Source organism: Fusarium poae, chromosome 3, assembly GCF_019609905.1.
Source record: "Fusarium poae strain DAOMC 252244 chromosome 3, whole genome shotgun sequence".
NCBI classification, from domain to species: Eukaryota; Fungi; Ascomycota; class Sordariomycetes; order Hypocreales; family Nectriaceae; genus Fusarium; species Fusarium poae.
In genome coordinates this window covers 3948861-3968095 of record NC_058401.1, presented here as the reverse complement: position 1 = coordinate 3968095, position 19235 = coordinate 3948861, and the positions used below count along the sequence as shown (strand labels likewise).

General features: G+C 48.1%; 8 protein-coding genes and 1 non-coding gene across 9 annotated transcripts; 6 read left to right on the top strand and 3 right to left on the bottom strand.

The window, feature by feature from the left end:
- Positions 1-93: 93 nt before the first annotated feature.
- On the bottom strand, positions 94-932 carry FPOAC1_008715 (uncharacterized protein; the record flags this gene model as incomplete). Its single annotated transcript, XM_044853152.1, has 2 exons — positions 94-491; positions 539-932. 2 exons carry the CDS (start codon positions 930-932, stop codon positions 94-96), a joined length of 792 nt encoding a protein of 263 aa, XP_044705822.1.
- A 468-nt stretch (positions 933-1400) lies between these two features.
- Positions 1401-6500, bottom strand: SWR1 (swr1 complex component; the record flags this gene model as incomplete). Its single annotated transcript, XM_044853151.1, has 1 exon — positions 1401-6500. One exon carries the CDS (start codon positions 6498-6500, stop codon positions 1401-1403), a length of 5100 nt encoding a protein of 1699 aa, XP_044705821.1.
- Positions 6501-6672: 172 nt separating this feature from the next.
- On the top strand, positions 6673-7572 carry FPOAC1_008713 (uncharacterized protein; the record flags this gene model as incomplete). Its single annotated transcript, XM_044853150.1, has 5 exons — positions 6673-6752; positions 6827-6896; positions 6954-7130; positions 7184-7495; positions 7543-7572. The coding sequence occupies 5 exons, from the start codon at positions 6673-6675 to the stop codon at positions 7570-7572; spliced, it is 669 nt and encodes a 222-aa protein (XP_044705820.1).
- Positions 7573-8019: 447 nt separating this feature from the next.
- Positions 8020-9452, top strand: FPOAC1_008712 (uncharacterized protein; the record flags this gene model as incomplete). The annotated part of the gene is made up of 4 exons (XM_044853149.1): positions 8020-8188; positions 8242-8422; positions 8469-8713; positions 8761-9452. 4 exons carry the CDS (start codon positions 8020-8022, stop codon positions 9450-9452), a joined length of 1287 nt encoding a protein of 428 aa, XP_044705819.1.
- Positions 9453-10266: 814 nt separating this feature from the next.
- On the top strand, positions 10267-10605 carry FPOAC1_008711 (uncharacterized protein; the record flags this gene model as incomplete). Its single annotated transcript, XM_044853148.1, has 1 exon — positions 10267-10605. The coding sequence occupies one exon, from the start codon at positions 10267-10269 to the stop codon at positions 10603-10605; it is 339 nt and encodes a 112-aa protein (XP_044705818.1).
- Positions 10606-10857: 252 nt separating this feature from the next.
- FPOAC1_008710 (uncharacterized protein) lies at positions 10858-12871 on the top strand (the record flags this gene model as incomplete). The annotated part of the gene is made up of 2 exons (XM_044853147.1): positions 10858-11374; positions 11418-12871. The coding sequence occupies 2 exons, from the start codon at positions 10858-10860 to the stop codon at positions 12869-12871; spliced, it is 1971 nt and encodes a 656-aa protein (XP_044705817.1).
- An 880-nt stretch (positions 12872-13751) lies between these two features.
- On the bottom strand, positions 13752-13839 carry FPOAC1_008709. The gene has a single exon. It is a non-coding gene; the product is annotated as a tRNA-Pro (tRNA).
- A 1006-nt stretch (positions 13840-14845) lies between these two features.
- FPOAC1_008708 (uncharacterized protein) lies at positions 14846-15179 on the top strand (the record flags this gene model as incomplete). Its single annotated transcript, XM_044853146.1, has 2 exons — positions 14846-14936; positions 14983-15179. 2 exons carry the CDS (start codon positions 14846-14848, stop codon positions 15177-15179), a joined length of 288 nt encoding a protein of 95 aa, XP_044705816.1.
- Positions 15180-16259: 1080 nt separating this feature from the next.
- Positions 16260-19060, top strand: FPOAC1_008707 (uncharacterized protein; the record flags this gene model as incomplete). The annotated part of the gene is made up of 2 exons (XM_044853145.1): positions 16260-17484; positions 17541-19060. The coding sequence occupies 2 exons, from the start codon at positions 16260-16262 to the stop codon at positions 19058-19060; spliced, it is 2745 nt and encodes a 914-aa protein (XP_044705815.1).
- Positions 19061-19235: the final 175 nt, after the last annotated feature.

Genomic DNA, 19235 nt, shown 5'->3' with positions numbered 1-19235 from the left:
GACTGGGGACAGAGAGCAGAAGCACATATGCATATGATAGTCTAGACTCGGAAGAACTCATGGAAGTGGCACTTTCAAATCCTCAAACAACACCTATCTATGCCAAATAGGCGCCCCAGGAACCCAATCTTTCGCCCTCTGACAAACTAACAAATCCGCTGCACCTTCATCATCCTCTCCTTTGCTTCCAATCGTGGCATAAATCGTAAACCCGCACCTCTCAAGTGTTTCAACCAGCTTGAGCAACATCAATCTCGTCTTCACAGTATCCGTTCCCGATGGTTCCCATGGCTGAACACCTATATGAACTTTGAACCTCTCTGGTGTAATCTCACGTCTTCGTACCTCGCGGCCAAAGGTTTGCAGGATGGCGTCTGTCAGATCTTTCGGTGGTGAGTCAACGATCTTCAACTTGTCGCTGTTATCAAAGGAGACACAAATCCAGTCACATGGTGGTGGAACGGGATATTGTTTCCGAAAGATGAGAGAATCTGGTCAAGTAAGTCAACCGCCCCTTGAGGTCGTTATCCTCACTTACCTTTGCTTTCAGACTTTCTGGTGATATCCAACGAACACTGCATGACCCACCCAAGATCGAACAAGACCTCTAGTATCCAAAGTATGAGTCGCCTCGCATCATCTTTCCCATTGGAATCATATGCCCATGGTCTTCCACGCACCCAGATCTCTGTAGATTCACCGTAAGGACGCGTTTGAGCTAGGCCTGGCTTCCAGCGAGACTTGACGACTTGTTTAACCGCTTGAACCTCTATTTGGGTAAAGTTTATAAGACGAATTCGGTCGTACATATTGAATGTCATACAGGCAAACTGCGTCTTGAATATAGGCGGATCAGCGGATACCGACTCTTCAAATGATGGTGGTAGATCAGAAGAGGGTGGGGATAATTCTGGTGCTTTGGAGTTTGACATTTTGGACTTTGTTAGTAGAAAGATGTTTGGTAGAAATTGTTAATATTTGCGGACAATGGGTATTTATCTCTGTCTTGGCTGACATCTCTTTGCCTGATCGACAATATCAATGGGGCTGTGCGGGGCGAAGCATCCAAGTTTCCTCCACCAACAACATCACCACCATACAATACAAACAACTTATAGTAAGTAGATAATACTTCATCTTATCAATTCTTCTTACAAGTCTAGTATAAATCCCAGAAACACAATCTCCTCTCCAAAACTCCATGCATGCGTTTAAAACCCTCATCTACCACCGTTTTACTGTTGTCATACACCAATCCTTTTGTGTTTTAATCCTGTACATTCCCAATCTACACCCGCCGTATTTGTCATGACCGCGCGCCTTTTTGTTTCGCCTTAATAATGTGGATCTTACTAGTATACAGAATGTTGTCTTTCGCCATGAGGGTGGCTATTATGTATTTATCGTTTGCGTGTGTCTTTGCCTTTCTTCTTCTTTCCCTTCTTCTTGTCCTTCGGGAGCTCGAGCTTAGTATCCTTGAGTTGCTCGGCCATAATACCAAGCATGTAGTCGTCAATAGTATGCATCTTGTCGCCCCATGCGTTGTGCTCCAAAACTTTTTCCACTTGGGGAGTGTCGATCTCATCGAGCCCGCCATCCAAAACTGACTTGCTAGCTGGCGTTCCTTGTCGCGCTGTCGAGGTACCTGAAGCATTATTACTGGGTTTCTCAGTGAAATCGGCATCGTCAGCCTGGATCTCTTTCTCTGCGACACGTGCAGCTGCCACATCCTCTCTATCTTCTGCTTGCTCAAGCGCCCGGCCAACTCTTCGCTGGTCGTTACTGGTATCGGGCCCGCCTAGCACTCTATCCAAGGCAGCATCGGCGGCATCCAAGCCTTCACTCTTTGAATCCAGTTTCTCGCTGAGAACATCTCTGACGGAAAGCTTATTGAAGTAATCTGTAGTAAACTCTCCTTCTTGAATGACCACGTCATCGAGCATTTGCTTTTGCGATGCTTTGCGGAGAATATTGGCCTCGATTGTGTGTTCGCTGACCAGTCGGTAAATGTGCACATCGCGCGTTTGTCCAATACGATGGCATCGATCCTGACATTGCTTGTCCATCGCAGGGTTCCAGTCTTGATCATAGAAGATGACAGTATCGGCACCCGTGAGATTAATACCAAGACCACCCGATCGCGTCGACAAGATGAAGCAAAGAATTCGCGGGTCGTTGTTGAATCGGTCAGTGAGAATTTGACGTTGCTCTACCTTGGTGGCACCATCCAAACGGAGGTACTTGTGACCGTGGATGTTCAAAAACTGCTCCAAAATGTCTAGAACCTTTGTCATCTGAGTGAAAATGAGAGCACGATGGCCGCCAGCTTGAAGTTTTCGCAACAGTTTGTCCAAGATCTGAAGCTTTCCACAGTCGTATTGCAACAGTCGTTTGTCGGGGAATTGAATGCTGAGTCGCATGCGGCCCTCGTGCCAAGGATCTGGGGGTGCTTCTTTGGGTAGAAATGGTGCCCAGCGGACTGGCGCCGATAGTTTGAGATCTTCGTCAGTGAAAGCTTCAATACCCTTGCGACCGAGAACGAATTGCTCCATGTCTCTGGTCACAACTGCTGGGGTGACACACGAAAACTTCTCAATGGTGGTTTTGAAGCTATCAGCGCGTTGGTTCACCGTAGGTATCATGGATTGGATGAGCGTCGATTCCTCTTCAAACCACGCCATGACTTGACGAGGGATTTTTGGCCTCGGCTTGTAGGGTCGCTTGTCAGTACCAATAGTCAATAACTCAATCAAGTTCTTGCCATAGATTGGCTTCTTCTGACGGCGCAAAGCATTGAGGTAGACACAATGTTGAAGCTCTTCGTACCGTCCCCATCTGGCACCACTTTCCAAGTACCCAATATTTGATGCGACCGTAGAAGGGTCCAAATTGGCGTGCGCACTCTGGGCCCGAACCTTTTGAGCCTCTCTCAGATCCATCAATATCCTATGTGAGCTCAATTGAGAAATGCGTTCAGCTTGCGTAGTTGAAAGACTTTCGCATTGCGTAGGCATCAAATTTAGGAATCCCAAGCTAACGTCTTTCATTGGACTGGGGTCATGAAGCAGCCTCTGTACCCTCTGCTCCGTCACTTCAAAATCTGAGACGACAGACTTTTGCATACGGAAGGAAGTCATGATGGGTCGATCAACAAAGAGATCAGGATGATTGCAGACCTTTCGGAGTTGCATCAGGCAATTGATGATGGACAGATAATTGCCAGAGTTCAATGTCTCCTTGGTGTCTGATCGAGAAAGGAATCCATCGTAGAGCTCGCGTTGTCGCTTCGAGAGACGACAAAACTCGACATGCTCATATTTGGCTGGCATCTGTTTCTCGACATCTGCTTTTAGACGTCTCAGCAGATAAGGTCGTAGGACCTTGTGGAGTTTTGAGATGATTGCTCTCGCTTCATCGTCCATCTGTTCTCGCCCACTCTCCAAAATCTGCGATTCTGGTTTGGCAAACCAATCATGGAACTCTTGCAAATCAGCAAACCCTCCAACGCCATTCTCAGCCGGCATGAGAAAGAAGAGCAGTGACCAAAGCTCTGTGAGATTATTCTGAAGAGGTGTACCAGTCAGTAGAAGCCTGGCTTGTGTGTTGAAACCCAAAAGAGTCTGCCATCTTTGAGATTTAAAATTCTTGATGTTGTGGGCTTCATCCAAAATCATGTAATGCCAGCGTCGACGTTTAAACACTTGTTGGTCCTGAAGAACAAGCTGGTACGAAGTAATGCAGACATTCCATACGTCGTCATTGTTCCAACCTTGTCGTTTTCGCTTACGTTCTTCTTGAGAGCCGTAGTATGCCAAGATCTTGAAGCCAGGACACCATTTCTTGAACTCCATCTCCCAATTCAACATCACACTGGTAGGGACAACCACGAGATGTGGTCCCCAAACTTCATGAGTGCATGCCAGATGGGCAAGAAGGGCAATGGTTTGGATCGTCTTACCCAGACCCATTTCATCAGCAAGGATACCGTTGGTGCTATTGGCGTATAGGCCTGCCAACCAGTCAAGACCGTCACGTTGGTACTCTCGCAACGTTCCTCTGAGAAGGAAAGGTACGTCGATTTTGTGGTTGGGCAGTTGGGGTGAAGGAGATCGGCTTGTGTCATGCTTGTCGATAGCCATCTCTCCAGAAGATGCAGTGTCAGGCTCAGAAGGCTTGGTTTCTGATGTGGCGGGTGGTGATGTGCTATGTGCACGACTAGGTGGGTTGGTAGCTGGTTCAGTCGCTGGGCTATGAGGTTTTTCTGTTAGTGCCAGAGATGGTTCGTCAGTACCAGTCATGACAACTTCTTTATCTTTGGCAGATTCCGTAGGAGTTTGGTCTGTGTTTGACAATCCATGCTGTCCCGCTAGATCAGGTGCGACATCCCGGGTGGCTTCCGCTAACTGTTCATTTTCCTCGTCGATTGCCTCATTCGCCGACTTCTCCAATCCTGCCCCCGATTCGTTATGAACCTCTGAATCGGGCATTTGGATCAAAGACATTTCGTTCTCTTCGGCACCTTCACCATCGACATCTGAAACTGCTTCCTCGTCGGGCATCTCGGAATCTTCCTTTGACTCGACCGTAGTTTCCGCAACAGCCTCACTGTTCATCTTTTTCAATTCAGACTTTCCGAAAAGAAGTCCTAAGAGACCACCGGCATCTTCGTCCGACTCCTCTTCTGACTCTTCCTCCTCCTCGCTACTGTCCATATCGGTAGACCCCATATCATCATCCATGTCTACAGATTCGTCGCTCGTCTCGGCATTCTCGGTAGCAGTTGCTTGAGCCGTATCGACAGCATCAGTGTCTTCGGGAGTGGGTTCGGTCACTGGGGTTTCGGTTGACTTCTCCAGCTCTGGTATGTGGGCGTATTTCGCTCGTAGCTGTTCTTGCGTCAAGTTTTCGTCGCCAATATCCTTCTGGTCTCCTTCATCATCACCTTCCTCCTCGTCTGATGACATTATATCACTATCGGCATCGTCCTCCTCGTTGTCTTCATCCTCCCCCGATGCTAGACCAAGTTCGTCGTCGTCGTTCATGCTCATGTCGTCGCTGAGATCATCGAATCCGTCTTCCTCTTCTGAAAGCTGTTCAGAATCTAGTCCTGCCTGACGAGCTTGTAGTTTTTGTTCCGAGAGGTTGACGGCTTCGTTTAATGCTGCTTTGACTCTCTTTTGCTCCTCTTGCTCCCACTCGGCTAGTCTTCGACGATTGACTTCGTTACGGACATTCTCCCATGTGCCAAACAATGTCTTGACAACAACACGGTATCGGGATATCCAAATTGCCCTTTGCTCGGCCTCAATCTCTTCCTCCGACTTTGGTTGACGTCGTAGCCATTCGTCACGACAGGCTTCGGCTATTTTCTTTGCTGCAAATCGGTGACGTTGTTGTTCCGCTAGCATGAGCTTTCGAAAGTTGGCCATAGCTTTCACCATGTGATCCTGACGAGCCCATTGTCTGGGAGGCTCTTCTTGCGGTTCTGGGAGAAAGATGGAGCATCGACCCTGGGAGAGCATTCCGCCATCTTCAACTTCCTTTTCAACTCGAAGGATTACACGAGCATCTCGCTCGGCCAATTCATCAGTGTACTGAGGACCATCTTCAGATGCTTGGAGTCCACCCTCCTCAACAGGAATATCGCCAGCCCGAGTCCAAAAGTCCTCAAAGTTTGTTCCAATCTTTGGCCTTTTGCGAACCTGATCAGGATGCACAAGAGGAATATGGCCAGATCGTCCGACTCGTAGTTTTATCCGAGGTGATCGATGGGTAGAATTCGAAGGTGCGGTTCGTGTATCTTGTTCTGGTTCCTCTTTGATGACTGCATCGCTAAATCGTGCCGATCGACGGGATCTGGTCGAGTTTTGGGGAGGGGGCGGAGGAGAGGGACTTCGTCGACGGGTAGAGCGGGAAGATGTTCGGGTTTCTGCAGGCTTTTTTGATGCAGATTTTGGTGTTGATGCGGGTGCTTGCTTCGATGGAGTTTTAGTGGCGGGGCTCGCCTTGTGAGAGCCGTTGGGCATTTTTCTTGAGTTGCCATTAGTCAACTGGATTTCAGCCTTGGTCTTGGGAGTCGAATTCGCGCCGGTAGATCTTCTTGATGTTCGGTTTTTGCTTGAAGGGCTAGGTTCTGGTAGAAGGGTGTTGATGCGGCCAGATTTGCGACGGCCATTCTCGGTATAAGACGTTGGGCCGTCGGCAGATATCTTCTTCCATGGTGGCGATACGGGCTTCATCTTTTTTGGTGTGCTTTGAGGGGGTGTCGAGTCTCGTGTACGTCTTCTCTTTGCTGGTCGTTCGTCGTCATGGATATAACCGTTGGGCTCATGATGATTCTCGGTGGCGGGCGCATCCCCATTCGTTTCATCATGACTATCCATTGTTCCTTGCAACGCGTCTACCCCATTTTCATGCCCCTCGAGCGCGTCTTGTTCAGTTTTTATAGCATCAGGGTCCGACTTGGGCAGCACGTTGGCGGTCGACGCGGTCTCGGGCATAGTCGCAACGTGGGGACAAGGGACGCTGTGGACGTTTTCTCCGCGAAGCTATCATTTGCGGGGTCGGAATTAATGTCTACAGAACGGGGTAATTCAGTGGATATTCATACAAAGTTTGCACATGTTCAAAAGCCTTGCGGGCGAACTGCGTAGAATTTAGTCGCAAAACCCAATGTCGTCAGCAAAACTTTTGAGCTGGGGAGAAATCGAGGATGCACGCCCCTGGACCTCCGACCAAGCTAACCGAAAATGGTCCGGCACGCGCTTGCTGATGCCTGAGGCGGAACTTTTCGGTTGAGAATCATCGCAGCCTCGATTGGCTAAAGCTTCAACACTGAGCCATCTCATCACGTCACAGAGCAATTGGACGCCGACGACATTGTCCTATCGGCCGAGGTATATTGAAGATGTCTGAGCATGTCCAATTGATGTCGCTAAACTTGTTTCCTACAGATGCTCCCCCAACGAATTGCGCGGGCCTCGGCCCTGCGTAGCGGCATGGCAGCTGCTCGACGACTTCCTACAATCCAGCGTCGAACATTCCTCCCCGATCAGTACACCGATAAGAAGGTCATTGACCAGAAGTACCCCGAACCTCCCAGCATGACCGAGGCGGAGGACCCCGGAATGGTTAGTGACAGACGAGCTTGAGGAGGAACCAAGGAACTGATGAAATATCGCAGAACGGCGGCTACATCAACCCACCACGAATCAAACGACAGTTCCGTGACCCTCACGGCAACTGGTGGGATCCTCAGGAGCGACGAAACTTTGGTGAACCCATTCACGAGGATAACGATGTTTTGGGAATCTTTTCTCCCTGGCAGTACACTTGGACCACCGCCGGCCCCGGTGCCATCATGATCGGAACCTTTATCGCCGCTTTCTTGAGCGTCACTGGGGTCGTCTACCTTAACTACCCCGATCGCCCCGCTTATCCCCGAGAGTTTGAGGGTGGTTTAGAGCGAGAGCTTGGTGGCCCAGGAGCTACAAGGGTGAGTAGGCAAAAAGAAGTGAAATATTCGTATACTGACAGTTGTAGGCTCGTATGGAGGGAGATGAGGATCCTTGAGCCAATATGCTCGTTTGTACATAAAGAAATGGAATGCAATGGATTGAATGGTGTCAATGAATGTGCCTTGTGATCTACTGGACGGTCAAATAAAAGACTTAGCATATAAACAATCAAAATGTGGCTAACAGGTTATATGTTATACATCAGTACGTTGAATATAAAACGATGTGCTGCTCGCCGTAGACATGCCTTTGGATTCTGAACATGAGCGCTTTCCGAGAGCCATGGCATGTCGACTTCCAGAAATCTCCCATCTCGGAAATTGACATGCCAACATCAAACTTGCATCAATGCTTTCTTAGGTATTTGTTATAAATCGCCCAAGAGTCCATTGTGGTGGATTTCCACGGCTACAACAATGCATCAGGAATGTCTCCTCTCCTCCTTCCGCAAATATTGTACCATACGGCTGTTTTGGCAAGAGCTCGCACGGGACAATTCACCATGACCTACTGGACTTTGATCTCTCCCAATTGTTCTTACTACCTATCTTCATCCCCCACTCCAGCCATCAACATGCGGTACGCGGACTGGGACGTTCTCCTTTTCCAACAAAACTCCGCTACTCCTCTGCAAGAATTCAAGGTTGCATGTTACGTTGTCCATGATACAGGTAAGTCCATGACTATGTTTACATCTAATCCTTTGGTCCTAACAATAGTGTAGAGTCTTTGAATCCGCAAGCTCTTGGTGTCCCAACAGTTACATGTTTCGTCCCAAGCCTCGAACCCGGCACTCCCTTCCAGATATCCATTCACTTGTGGAAGAAACCACAAAACGATCAAGTCGTCGACAAAGAGCATTCTGCGATTAATGCTAGACTTTTTATCGATGGGAGTCTTGTGACGTTCGTCCTATTCGTCCATCTACAAGACCATCACTGACGTTGCCAGTTCCACGTTTGCTAATCTAGATATCACCTGGCCGTGTGTCGTGTCGCGCACAGATGGAAAGCAAGTTATCGGATTTCCCATATTCCAGCAAGAGCTTCTGTATCAGCGACACTGGAGCGCAGCCGATAACCTTGGCCGTATCAAGCTTGTCATCAGCGAGGGCAACTATGATGATTCGCAAGACAAAATGACTTTCCAAAAAGCTAACAACCTTGTCGTCTTTTCCTTCCAGCATGCACCTCAAGGTGAGAACAAGACTTCAGAAACAAACGTTGCACTGACACCTTGGCAGATGTTCTCGAACACTTGGAGATTGCATGGCCCAATCCATCCATGTGGCGGCGACTACAGCAATCTTCTACACCATCACAAGCAAGTAGCAATTCCGACATTAAGGACCAAATCGTGCAGCCTTATACATTCCAAGGTCAAGCAGCTTCTGAGTGCACTTTCATTCGCCCTGGAACTCCTTCATTCTACTTGGATGACCCGTCCACCTGCTCAAATGCTCCGATGAACGCAGCAATGCCATCCTGGGGACATATTGTTCCACCGCACAATCAGAACATGACGCCACATATGTCAACTCCCGAGCTGCGATTTCGCAAAGAGGATTTTGAACAGATCGCACCATGGCCAGGCTCACCCATGTTCGCCAACGCTGCGCTTTCATCGCTTCATCAAACTCAACAACAGGTGTTGCAGCAGATGTACACCCCATCCAACGGCAGTGTTCCCATACCTCCAGTCCGACTTCAAACACAGAGTCCTGCAATCCACGAGTCAATCAAATTCGGCCGAGGGACTACTGCAGAGAATCCTGCCAGACTTCTTTTCGGCCCTCCGGCTCACAACTCACAACAGCGCTTCTACTCGGAGACGCCAAAGAGACCGGGCAAACGAGCCCGCGCTGACACTCCAAAATTTGAAAACTCCCTCGAGGAGGACTATGGACATCAGAAAATCGGTGCCCAATCCAACTGAAATGCTATGAAAGTGGTCAAATTATCCGAGGACCACGCCTGGATTTTGCGACATTCTTTCTCCGATATATCTTGATGGAAGCTGCACAGCATCGCATGACATCTTTTGAGTGTCGATTGCAAGGGACCAACAGACACTTTATCATTATGTACCTATGTTTTGTTCTTGCTACTTTTATGTAGTTTCGGCCCATCACTCTTGTTCCAAGTTCGAACGCATTAGTACTTATTGTCTAGGGTTGGACCACACGAGCCTTGGGCGCGCTTTGCCAATATAGAAATGATTTATCAGCCTTCAAGAGTTCCGAGCTTCCGTTCACTAATGCCTTGCGTTTAAAAGGCAATTCCAAAGCGGCCTAGCAATTCTTTGCATCTTGTGTGACAATGTAACACCTTGTCTCGTCATTTTGACTCATTCGCGGAGGGATCAAAGAGTCGGCGACATAACCACCGCCGTCCGATGCTGGGTTGCTTTAACCACAGAATTCATTTCGAAGATATGATAATATCCTGGAATCTTCGGTCTCGGGTTTGCTTTAATGTCCGTTATGCTGCGAAACATCCCAAGTAGGGAATGTTCTACTCATTGCCGTTCTCTTCTGAACGTTCTAATCTGGCTTGGTCAAGTGACACAACTTTTCATCTTCAAACCTCTTGCTTATACCGTGTAGCCACGTTTCGCCCTACCGATAACGAGATAGGTTGCTAATGAAGATGCGGTTCGCAGTCTATTTGGTTCGAATGGCTGGTTAGTCGAAATCACTGGCTGAAGGTCTGGCCACCTCTACGACAAGTGTGTACTGCCACTCCATGCAATGGTTATCACGGAGACAAAGTCCCTTTACGCCCAAGGATCTACTTCCTCCTCCAAAGGTCTCAGACTGCTTTACGAGATAATTCGGCGGAAGCGGCTGACAATACGGAAACAGGAGCGGTCATCTGAGGCTTATAGACATCCGAAGCATCCTCAAGCCTCGACGGCACCCGGTCTCCGCTACGGCCACGTTTCTGGCCTGGAGGAGAAGATGGGCTACACGATCTTATCGTCGCACGCTTCTCCTTGGTTGATGCCGCTGAAGTCATTGCATGTCCCAGACGCTATCTGCGGGATGCCACATCTCGTGCTCGGCAAGAAAGGCCACAACTGCAGGTGAAGATCTTATGAGAAGTGATTTTCTTGTGGATTTGACTCTCGCCCCCGTTGTAAGACGAAAGTTCATCATCGACTCGGCATGAGCTTGCTGAAGGATCCGTCGTGTCACATTGCTTCGCAGGCTACTGTTATAAAATTGAACAGAAGATGAAGCTTAAAAGCATGTCACCCCGTTCGAATGAGTCTACGGCTGGGGTCTTTATCTTTTCACATCTCAGCATCATAAACAGCCGTACTACACAAAGCACTCAAGATGGCTTCTATCATGTCCGCCCCAGACTACTCTATGGCTGCGACTAGTCGTTCGCACCTGAGTGTACGTCTACCAAAAGAAACACTCTACTCATCTTTGAGAGAATCATCTCGGTATTTCAACTTTGACTCGGAAACAGCCAAGCTTGCCAGAGATGCCGACGACTGGCTTACATCGCATCCTGGTGCGTCAGGTTCTGGTCATTCCAAGGACATCAATGGTGTAAGCCGGCCATCGTCGATCGCTCCGAGCAACTTTAGTGTCCGTTCTCTTCCCGCAGATTACAGTATGCCGGAACACCACGGCAAAGAATACCCTCATCCGGTGATGGGCTCGGTTCGATATAATGAGATTCGTCCGCGGTCTGCTGCACCTACAGAAAGCACTGAGAAACTCCAGTCCTCACCTCCCATGAGTGGAGAGGAACAATCGGGACCTGAACAAGAATATCCTACTGGAGTCAAGCTTGGTTTAATCACTCTCGCTCTCTGTTTGGCTGTCTTTGTCATGGCTCTTGGTGAGTAAACAGTCCTATTTTCAAACTCTGCTAATTTGTATAGACAATTCCATCATTGCAACGGCGATTCCAAGAATCACTGACGCTTTCCAAAGTCTCAATGACGTGGGGTGGTACGGGTCGGCATACATGCTTACAACGGCCGCACTGCAGCTGTTCTTTGGCAAGCTGTATACCTATGGCAGCATCAAGTGGACATTCCTATCAGCCATTGCCATCTTTGAGGTGGGTAGTCTCATCTGTGGTGTCGCTCCCAACAGTGTCACACTCATCGTAGGACGGGCTATTGCCGGCGTCGGCGGTTCTGGCATCTTTGCAGGCGCACTCACTATCCTTGCCTTTTCGGTACCTCTTCACAGGAGACCTATGTACACTGGTCTTGTCAGCGGTATGTGGGGTATCTCTTCCGTCGCAGGTCCTTTGCTGGGCGGTCTCTTTACAGACAAGATATCGTGGCGATGGTGCTTCTACATCAACCTTCCCATCGGTGCCATTACTGTTTTGGTCATTCTTTTTTTCTTTCCTGAACCTGTGCGAGACATTGAGCCTGCAACATGGCGAGTACGCTTCTGGCAGCTCGATCCTATCGGGACCGCCATCTTCATGCCCGCCATTGTGTGTCTTTTGCTGGCTCTGCAATGGGGTGGTGTTGACTATGACTGGGATGACTCTGTTATCACGTCGCTTTTCATGCTGGCAGCCTTTCTCCTCATCCTGTTTGTCTACATGCAATACAAGATGGACGAGAATGCTACAGTCCCTCCACGTATCTTTAAGATGCGCAGCGTCTGGGCTGGTGCCTGGTTCTCTTTCAATACCGGCGCATGCTTCCTCACAGCCATGTACTTCCTACCCATTTGGTTCCAAGCGGTGCAAGGACAATCACCCATCATGTCTGGCGTGAGGAACCTTCCCATGCTTCTCGCCATTGTTCTCTGCGCCATGGCGGCTGGTGCAGCAGTCAGCGCCTGGGGCTACTACACCCCTTTCATGATTGCCGGCTCGGTACTCATGGCCATAGGATTCGGAGTTATCACCACCTTTGAAGTGGACACGTCAACAGCCGAATGGGTAGGCTTTCAACTTATTGCTGGCATCGGCGTAGGTGTTGGTCTACAACAATCCCTCATAGCCGTTCAAGTGGTGTGCGAAATGGTCGACGTTCCTACAGCCACTGCCCTCATTGTCTTTTCGCAAACCCTCGGCGGCGCGCTCTGCGTCACAGCTGGCAATACCGTGTTTACAAACACGCTCATCAACAAGATTCACGAGCATGTCCCTGGTCTGGATCCTTACTTTGTCATTGCGACTGGCGCGACGAATATTCGCAGCGTTATTCGAGAAGAGTGGCTGGATGGAGTGATTCTGGCGTATAACGATGCGTTGACGACGAGTTTCTACGTTGGTGCTGGAACCGCGTCTGCGACAATTATTGGTGCTTTGTTGGTTGAGTGGAAGAGTGTCAAAGGGAGGGAGATTGAGATGGCGGCTGCCTAGTTGCTGCTGATGGGTGTTGTTTGAATCGTTGATGATCTAATGAGTAAGTAGGTATGGGTGGTAGAGAGTAGTTTGCTGTTTGCTTTATATTGCAGCTTTGGTGTCTTCAATTCGAGATATCAACCCAAAAAGTTAGCCTCTAAGCCGCAAGGTACCTCATAGGAACAACCGAGAATTCAGGATTATAGAGTTATAGCATAAAGTGATTTGCTAGTGTTGTCTCCTTCACTTTTAGTTGGCAACTTCTTTTATACCGTGAGACGATTCTATTGTTGATGGGATCGCAGCGACCCTCGGCAAACTCTCCAGGGTCAGCTTGTGTTAATATCTTATAGGCTGGCCCCCGCGTTTTCCGTCAACATTATCTTGTCATCATATCTTTATAGTTTCAGACTCTCATTCGATTGGCCATAACAATATTACCCTATAGCTTTGACATATTTAATTCAGAACACCGCCTTTAAACTTTAATCAAATTATTGAAATTTTGTTCCTATTCTGTATACTTTTCTAAGATTCAGTTCAATAGAAACCCTTTACTATCTTCAGCTTGTTTTGTTAAGCGCTGGGCCCTGTCACACTCGTTGCCATAATGTCTGGTTGAACTATACATCAAGTATTGGCCAATACCTCTGATAACCCCCCTTGACATAACGACAAAAAGAAGCCACTAAGAAAAAGACATGGAGCCTTTTCTGATCCCCTTCTTCTACAATACAACATAGGTACCCATTCACAAAGCAAATAGATAACCAAGTTCTGATAGGATATATCAATAGGTATAGGTCAATCAAAGGCTAGCCAAGAGCTACTCACCGGAAGTGGAGCACAATTTAAGCTTATCAACCAAAAAAAGAATTATTTCAAAAAGCAAAAGAATGGGCTCAACCGGGGATTGAACCCGGGACCTCCTGCATGAATGATTACGTCATCCCAAAGCAGGAATCATACCGCTAGACCATTGAGCCAGTATTTTTCTTATTAGAATAATGAGATATTATGGTATATGTAGTAAACATAAAAATCTAGTAATATCATGAGGCCTTTGGCCATACATTTGACTTCGCTACTGACATTTCTCAATCTATTAGACTTTGAGGGACACCCATATTAAGCTCAGTTATTGTTGAGCTCCCCCAAGATATCTACTCTACTGTCTCATATTTGATGTAAGATTCGCACTGCAACGGAGTTCTGAAAGCTCCGAAACTAGTAGAGGGAAAGTCCAGTCACACGAAACAAGCCACCATGTTACTCTGACATGCTGTCCCGCGTCAAATAGCAGAGATTGACTGCAGAAATGGTTCGTCGTGACTTCGAATTCGCAAACTGCTGCTTTTTGTCCAAGAAACAAAATAATTTAGTCATTTTATGCATCTTAGACCCGCTCTTGGGCGATTCATCTGCAAGTATATCAAGTTTGGGCCTCAAAGTTTCCCACCATCCCCTAGTGTGTCTACTTGCATAGATGAGACGAACCCTCGATAAATTCAGAGTTATTTTGTGACCATCCAAAACCGCATTCGTATTGTGATTGACAATGAACTGAACTTTAGTTGGTGTCTTGGCTGTCTTATCTCCACTACCTTATTTGAACAGTGTTAGCCGACTTCGGTTTATCAACATTTGGACACCCGCCGAGGGAATAAGCGACGAACCATCATGTCAGCTTATACAGTGCTACCTAGATGAAAGTCGGAGTCAATTCTTCACCTCTTTTATCTTGCACCCTGCATCTGCGAGCCGAGTTTTCTGCTGACCCGCCGACACGTCAGTTGTTTGCTGGCTGACTCCCCCGGACTCAGCGGATGCGGTCAATGCTCAAGAAGTAACATTGACACCGCAAGGTGCATAAAGTTTCCAGACGCGTTAATAAAAAGCTTGGTTTCGCTATCAGCCAGATATATAAAGGCAGCTTCCCCATCTTATGTTTTATGTGACGGCAACACGACAAAACATTGGGCCATATCAGTCATGTCTTCCCTCACCACACCGCTCACGCTCATAGCAGCTGTGAAAGAGATTGAGGATGTTGCCATCACCACAGCAGATAGGAAACTCAACTGTAAGTTCAAACCTGGCTAAGCTCAACATGATACTAATCTGAACAGTACCTTTCCGAGATCTTGAAAAAGTCACACTTGGGAATGAGCATACAATAAAACGATCTGGCCGAAGTCGGCGGTCCCTTGGCATTTCTACCTTGTGGTTTCTTCTGGTCAAGATACCCATAATAGTGATAGTTCTGCTTATCACTTGCGCGTGGTTATGCCTTCGATGTCGCAAGAAGAAGGACTTGGCCAAGTGATAGCTGCTGCACCCGTTCTCGAACCATTTTGACCCTGGTCGTGATAAGGTAGAATCAACAGTCATGGCCTACAGGGATTGGCCACCAAAATACGCCGCTTCGCTGGTTTGATGTTGGTTCCGGGATTGATGACCTGGAACAATCGGCACAGCCACAAGATTCTGAGAAGAGACCCTCACAAACTGGCGATTAATAGAGGGGATACCCAGAACCCACACACTTCCAACAACTGTCGGGCAATCCAGTCCAAAGCGAAATAATTGTCAACAAGCCCGTCCCCTACAACACTCGAATCTCTTCTGGTCAACAACGATACAATGTCTTCACTAGACTCCGAAGCGCTCCTAATATCGCCAACTCTGGAAAAGAGAATGGACAGTATGTCAGTTTATGGGTATTTCATGATGATCGGGGTGCCGCTCATAGTCGTATCGATACTGCTATGCTGCTACACGATGTGCTTTTGCCGTCGGAGACAAGAGAAAAAGGACAGACAAGCATTGGCTGTGACGTTGGAGTCGCTGGCAATTGAGGTTGAGGACTCCCGTAAGGCCAGCAATCGTGGGAGGGATTCAGCCGAGACCTTGGTTCCTCAATAGGCACAGAGCCTTCGCCACTGATATTGAATATCTTTGGTTCATAATATGTATAATTATTTCCTGGAGAATACTTTGCTTACGCGGGCTGGTCTAATTCTTGAACTTGACAGGACGTGAGAAGCGGTTCATATGGAGATTCTTTCCTGGGCACTGGTACCTGTAATTATGGCGAGATCCCCACTGTTTCCCGTCAGGTCCCCTGGGCTCCATTCCGTCCATCAGCTTACTTTGGCTGACAACCTTTTTAATTACTTTCAATATTATTGATTCCATTGCGAGGATTCCTCAATCATACAGATTTCCATGATGGCCGCCGTCGCAATATTGCCATGTTCATTCGACCATTCATGGGGATACTACCCCACCGGGTTAGAGCATAAATGGATTGTCCAGGGGTTCAACTAGTCTAATGTCGCATCATAAGGCTGAACCTGTTCTCAACACTACCGCGATGCTTCGTTAATTGACCCCTCGCGTTGCCATGTTCAACAGAAAGCGTCGCGACCTTAGCGACGAGGAGCGGCTCAGCGGCTATGATCTTGATTCGCCCGCTTCCCAACGTTGGAAGCCCAATTACTCTGTCCCGCGCAACTCGCTGGACGACCACAAGACATCACGTATCTCTCTTGGTGCAGATAAAGAGACCTCTGTAGAAAGGCCGCGCCATGTGCCACATCCGCTCTCCTTTGGGAGAAATAGGCGCGACATGGACACTTTCGCCGATGCCCGACAAAGCAACGAGGAGGATTCTGATGAGGAGTTTTCCGACCCAAAGCTTTGGATAGAGACGATATCTGAACTGTACATGAACGAACTCGACAATCGAGCCCGATGGGACCCAAGATGGCTGAATGTGACTCGGAGAGAACGGTTCGAGGGTTTGGAGTCGGTTACTGTTTCGGTTATCGACTACCTTGCCAATGACAAAGTGGAAAGAAGGGAACTGATTGCCACAAAGAAAGATCTCGCCGCCACTATCAATAACCGGCCAGAAGATTCTCAGGTGAGGGTTATTATGGTCAGCGATTTGAGCCGATTTGTTATGGGCGCATTGGGTCAGCTGTACTCTATAGATCCGGAGTTCTGGCACGAGCAACTCATCACCTCGGGATACTCTGCAAGCGACAGTGGATTAAAGCTGAGAAATGCGGTATGGATGAACTGGAACGAGAGAGAAACCCACTTTCGACATCGTCCTTTACCTGGGATCGGTCAACGAACGGAATGGAACTTGTCACGTCGGACAAAGTCTCGAAACTGGGCCCATCTTCGCTGGGGTCGGCTTGGTGCAATTCATTACCTCGGGCGACCTGGTTTTCATGAAGACGAGATTGCTGGACGCATCTCTGACGGGCGTTGGACTATTGAGCGCGATGTCGTTGTTGATAGAATTGGTCTGCTTTTGACTGACAAGAGGAAGAAGCGTGCAGAGCGAAAGATCCAAGAAAGAAAGGAGAAGGAGGACAAAAAGAGGACAAAGCACAAGAACCAAGATATGTTTGCTGTTCCGGAGCCGCCAAAGTCCACAGTAAAGATTGAAGGCACGTCAAACAGGGTCAAAAATTCCAACGTGTATCGTCCCTACAGTACTTTCTTTCCGATACTCCGCCAAAACCCAGAGTACTGGAAGAACAGGGATTTGAGAGTTATGGCACCGGAAGGGATGGGATACTGGACAAGTGTTGATAAAGAGGGAAAGAAAACAGGTAAGTATCTGTACTGACAGCGCTCGACTACAGACAAACTGACTTGTCACACGTAGTCATCCTGGCCTTTGATCCACCTCGAAGTATGCAACACGAAAAAACAAAAGAGACCACGCCGTCTCTAACATTCATGCCCCGAGCTATGGAATTTGAGTCATATACAGAGGAGGAGCTATGGCGGACAGCTGACCCAGGCGAGACGTATCTTGACCCGCCGGTATTTACAAAGAGGAAGCTAGGAGAAAAGGAGAAATCCAGAAAAAACGGCCTCGACGAGAAAAAAGACAAGAAGGGTGAAAGGTTAGCTTCCACTGGCATGAACAAAGAGGGCGACACCAACTCTATCGACACCAGTGATTCCGAGTACGACGAAGAATATCAGAACAACATCAGAAAGATCTACAAGTCTCGTCAATCCTGGGTTCGCGACCGCGATTTTGCTCGGAAATATTCCCTCTCCACCATGGATCTCGTGTCCCGATACGTCTCCAACATCCCCCCCACCGAGCTTCTCCAGGACGATTCCACAATCCCTTCTCTTCTTGCACGCTTGTCTTTCGACGATACGTGGCAACTTCTTGCCGAGCTCCGTATTATGCTGGACCATATCGACTCAGACCTCGGCGCGGACCTGCATCTTCACCTGCTTCAAGATGCTGGAACCGCCACCCGGCAAAATATGGCCTGGATCCGGTCGACTATACAAGAGTTGGGCGAGTGGGTAGACAATATAAAAAAGTCACAAAGGATACTCAATCTACCCGACGATCTGGAGCAAGAATTGGTTGAACTTCAGGAAGATTTGCAGTCTCTACGAACACGCTCAGAGCAAACACTCAACTTCCTCGTCGCCTCAACTGGAATTAGCCAATCGGCACTCGTGATCGATCAAACATCTGGTATAAACAAACTCACTGAACTAGCATTCTTCTTTGTGCCCTTGTCGTTCATCACGGCCGTCTTCTCTATGCAAGTCGCCGAGCTTAACGATGCGCCGCCCAAAATGTGGACGTGGGGTTTGTCACTGGGTGTTGTGTTTGTTGTCACATACATGATACGCATTTTCTTGAGATCGCCGACCGTCAGATACTGCGTCAAAGCCAGTCGTGTAACAATACTCAATCGCTTCACACCCAAATCCCGATCCATGTCCCTCCGCCTCGACTCCATCAGCAACCGCGCCATCACCAAGTTTCTTTTCTTCCTTATCACGACGTTGTCTTTGGTTTTCTTAATAGTCATAATCTACTTGTTGTCCGGATTTTTAGTCTTTTTTGGTCTCTGGGTTGGTATAGCAGGTACAGCGCTGTACTTTATCATCACTCGATGGCCAGAAGCCGCAGTCTTGGCTCCTTGTTTTGTATCTCTCGTTCTTGCTGGGGTTGGGCTTACGGCAGTTTGGTATTGGGGCGACATTTTGGAAAAAGTCTGGGAAAATTCGATCGATAACGCTATTGACTGGGTAAAGAACCTCTGGCCGGAAGACTGGACGACTGATTCTGTTGATGATGAGGACCTGGATCGGGAGGGGGTTCCGACGTATGCTCGACAGGGAATCTTTCTTCCTTCCAAATAGACTGAGATATGATAGACCTAAGGATCAGTAACTGACTGCTAAAAGTATGAGATGAATTTAGTAGTAGTCTATGTTACTTAGACCATCCCTCTTAGACTACCCACCCTAAGACTTAAGAGGCTAACGCTCTACTATCTTAAGAGTATGTGTCTGTTGGTCCGCATGAATACCTACC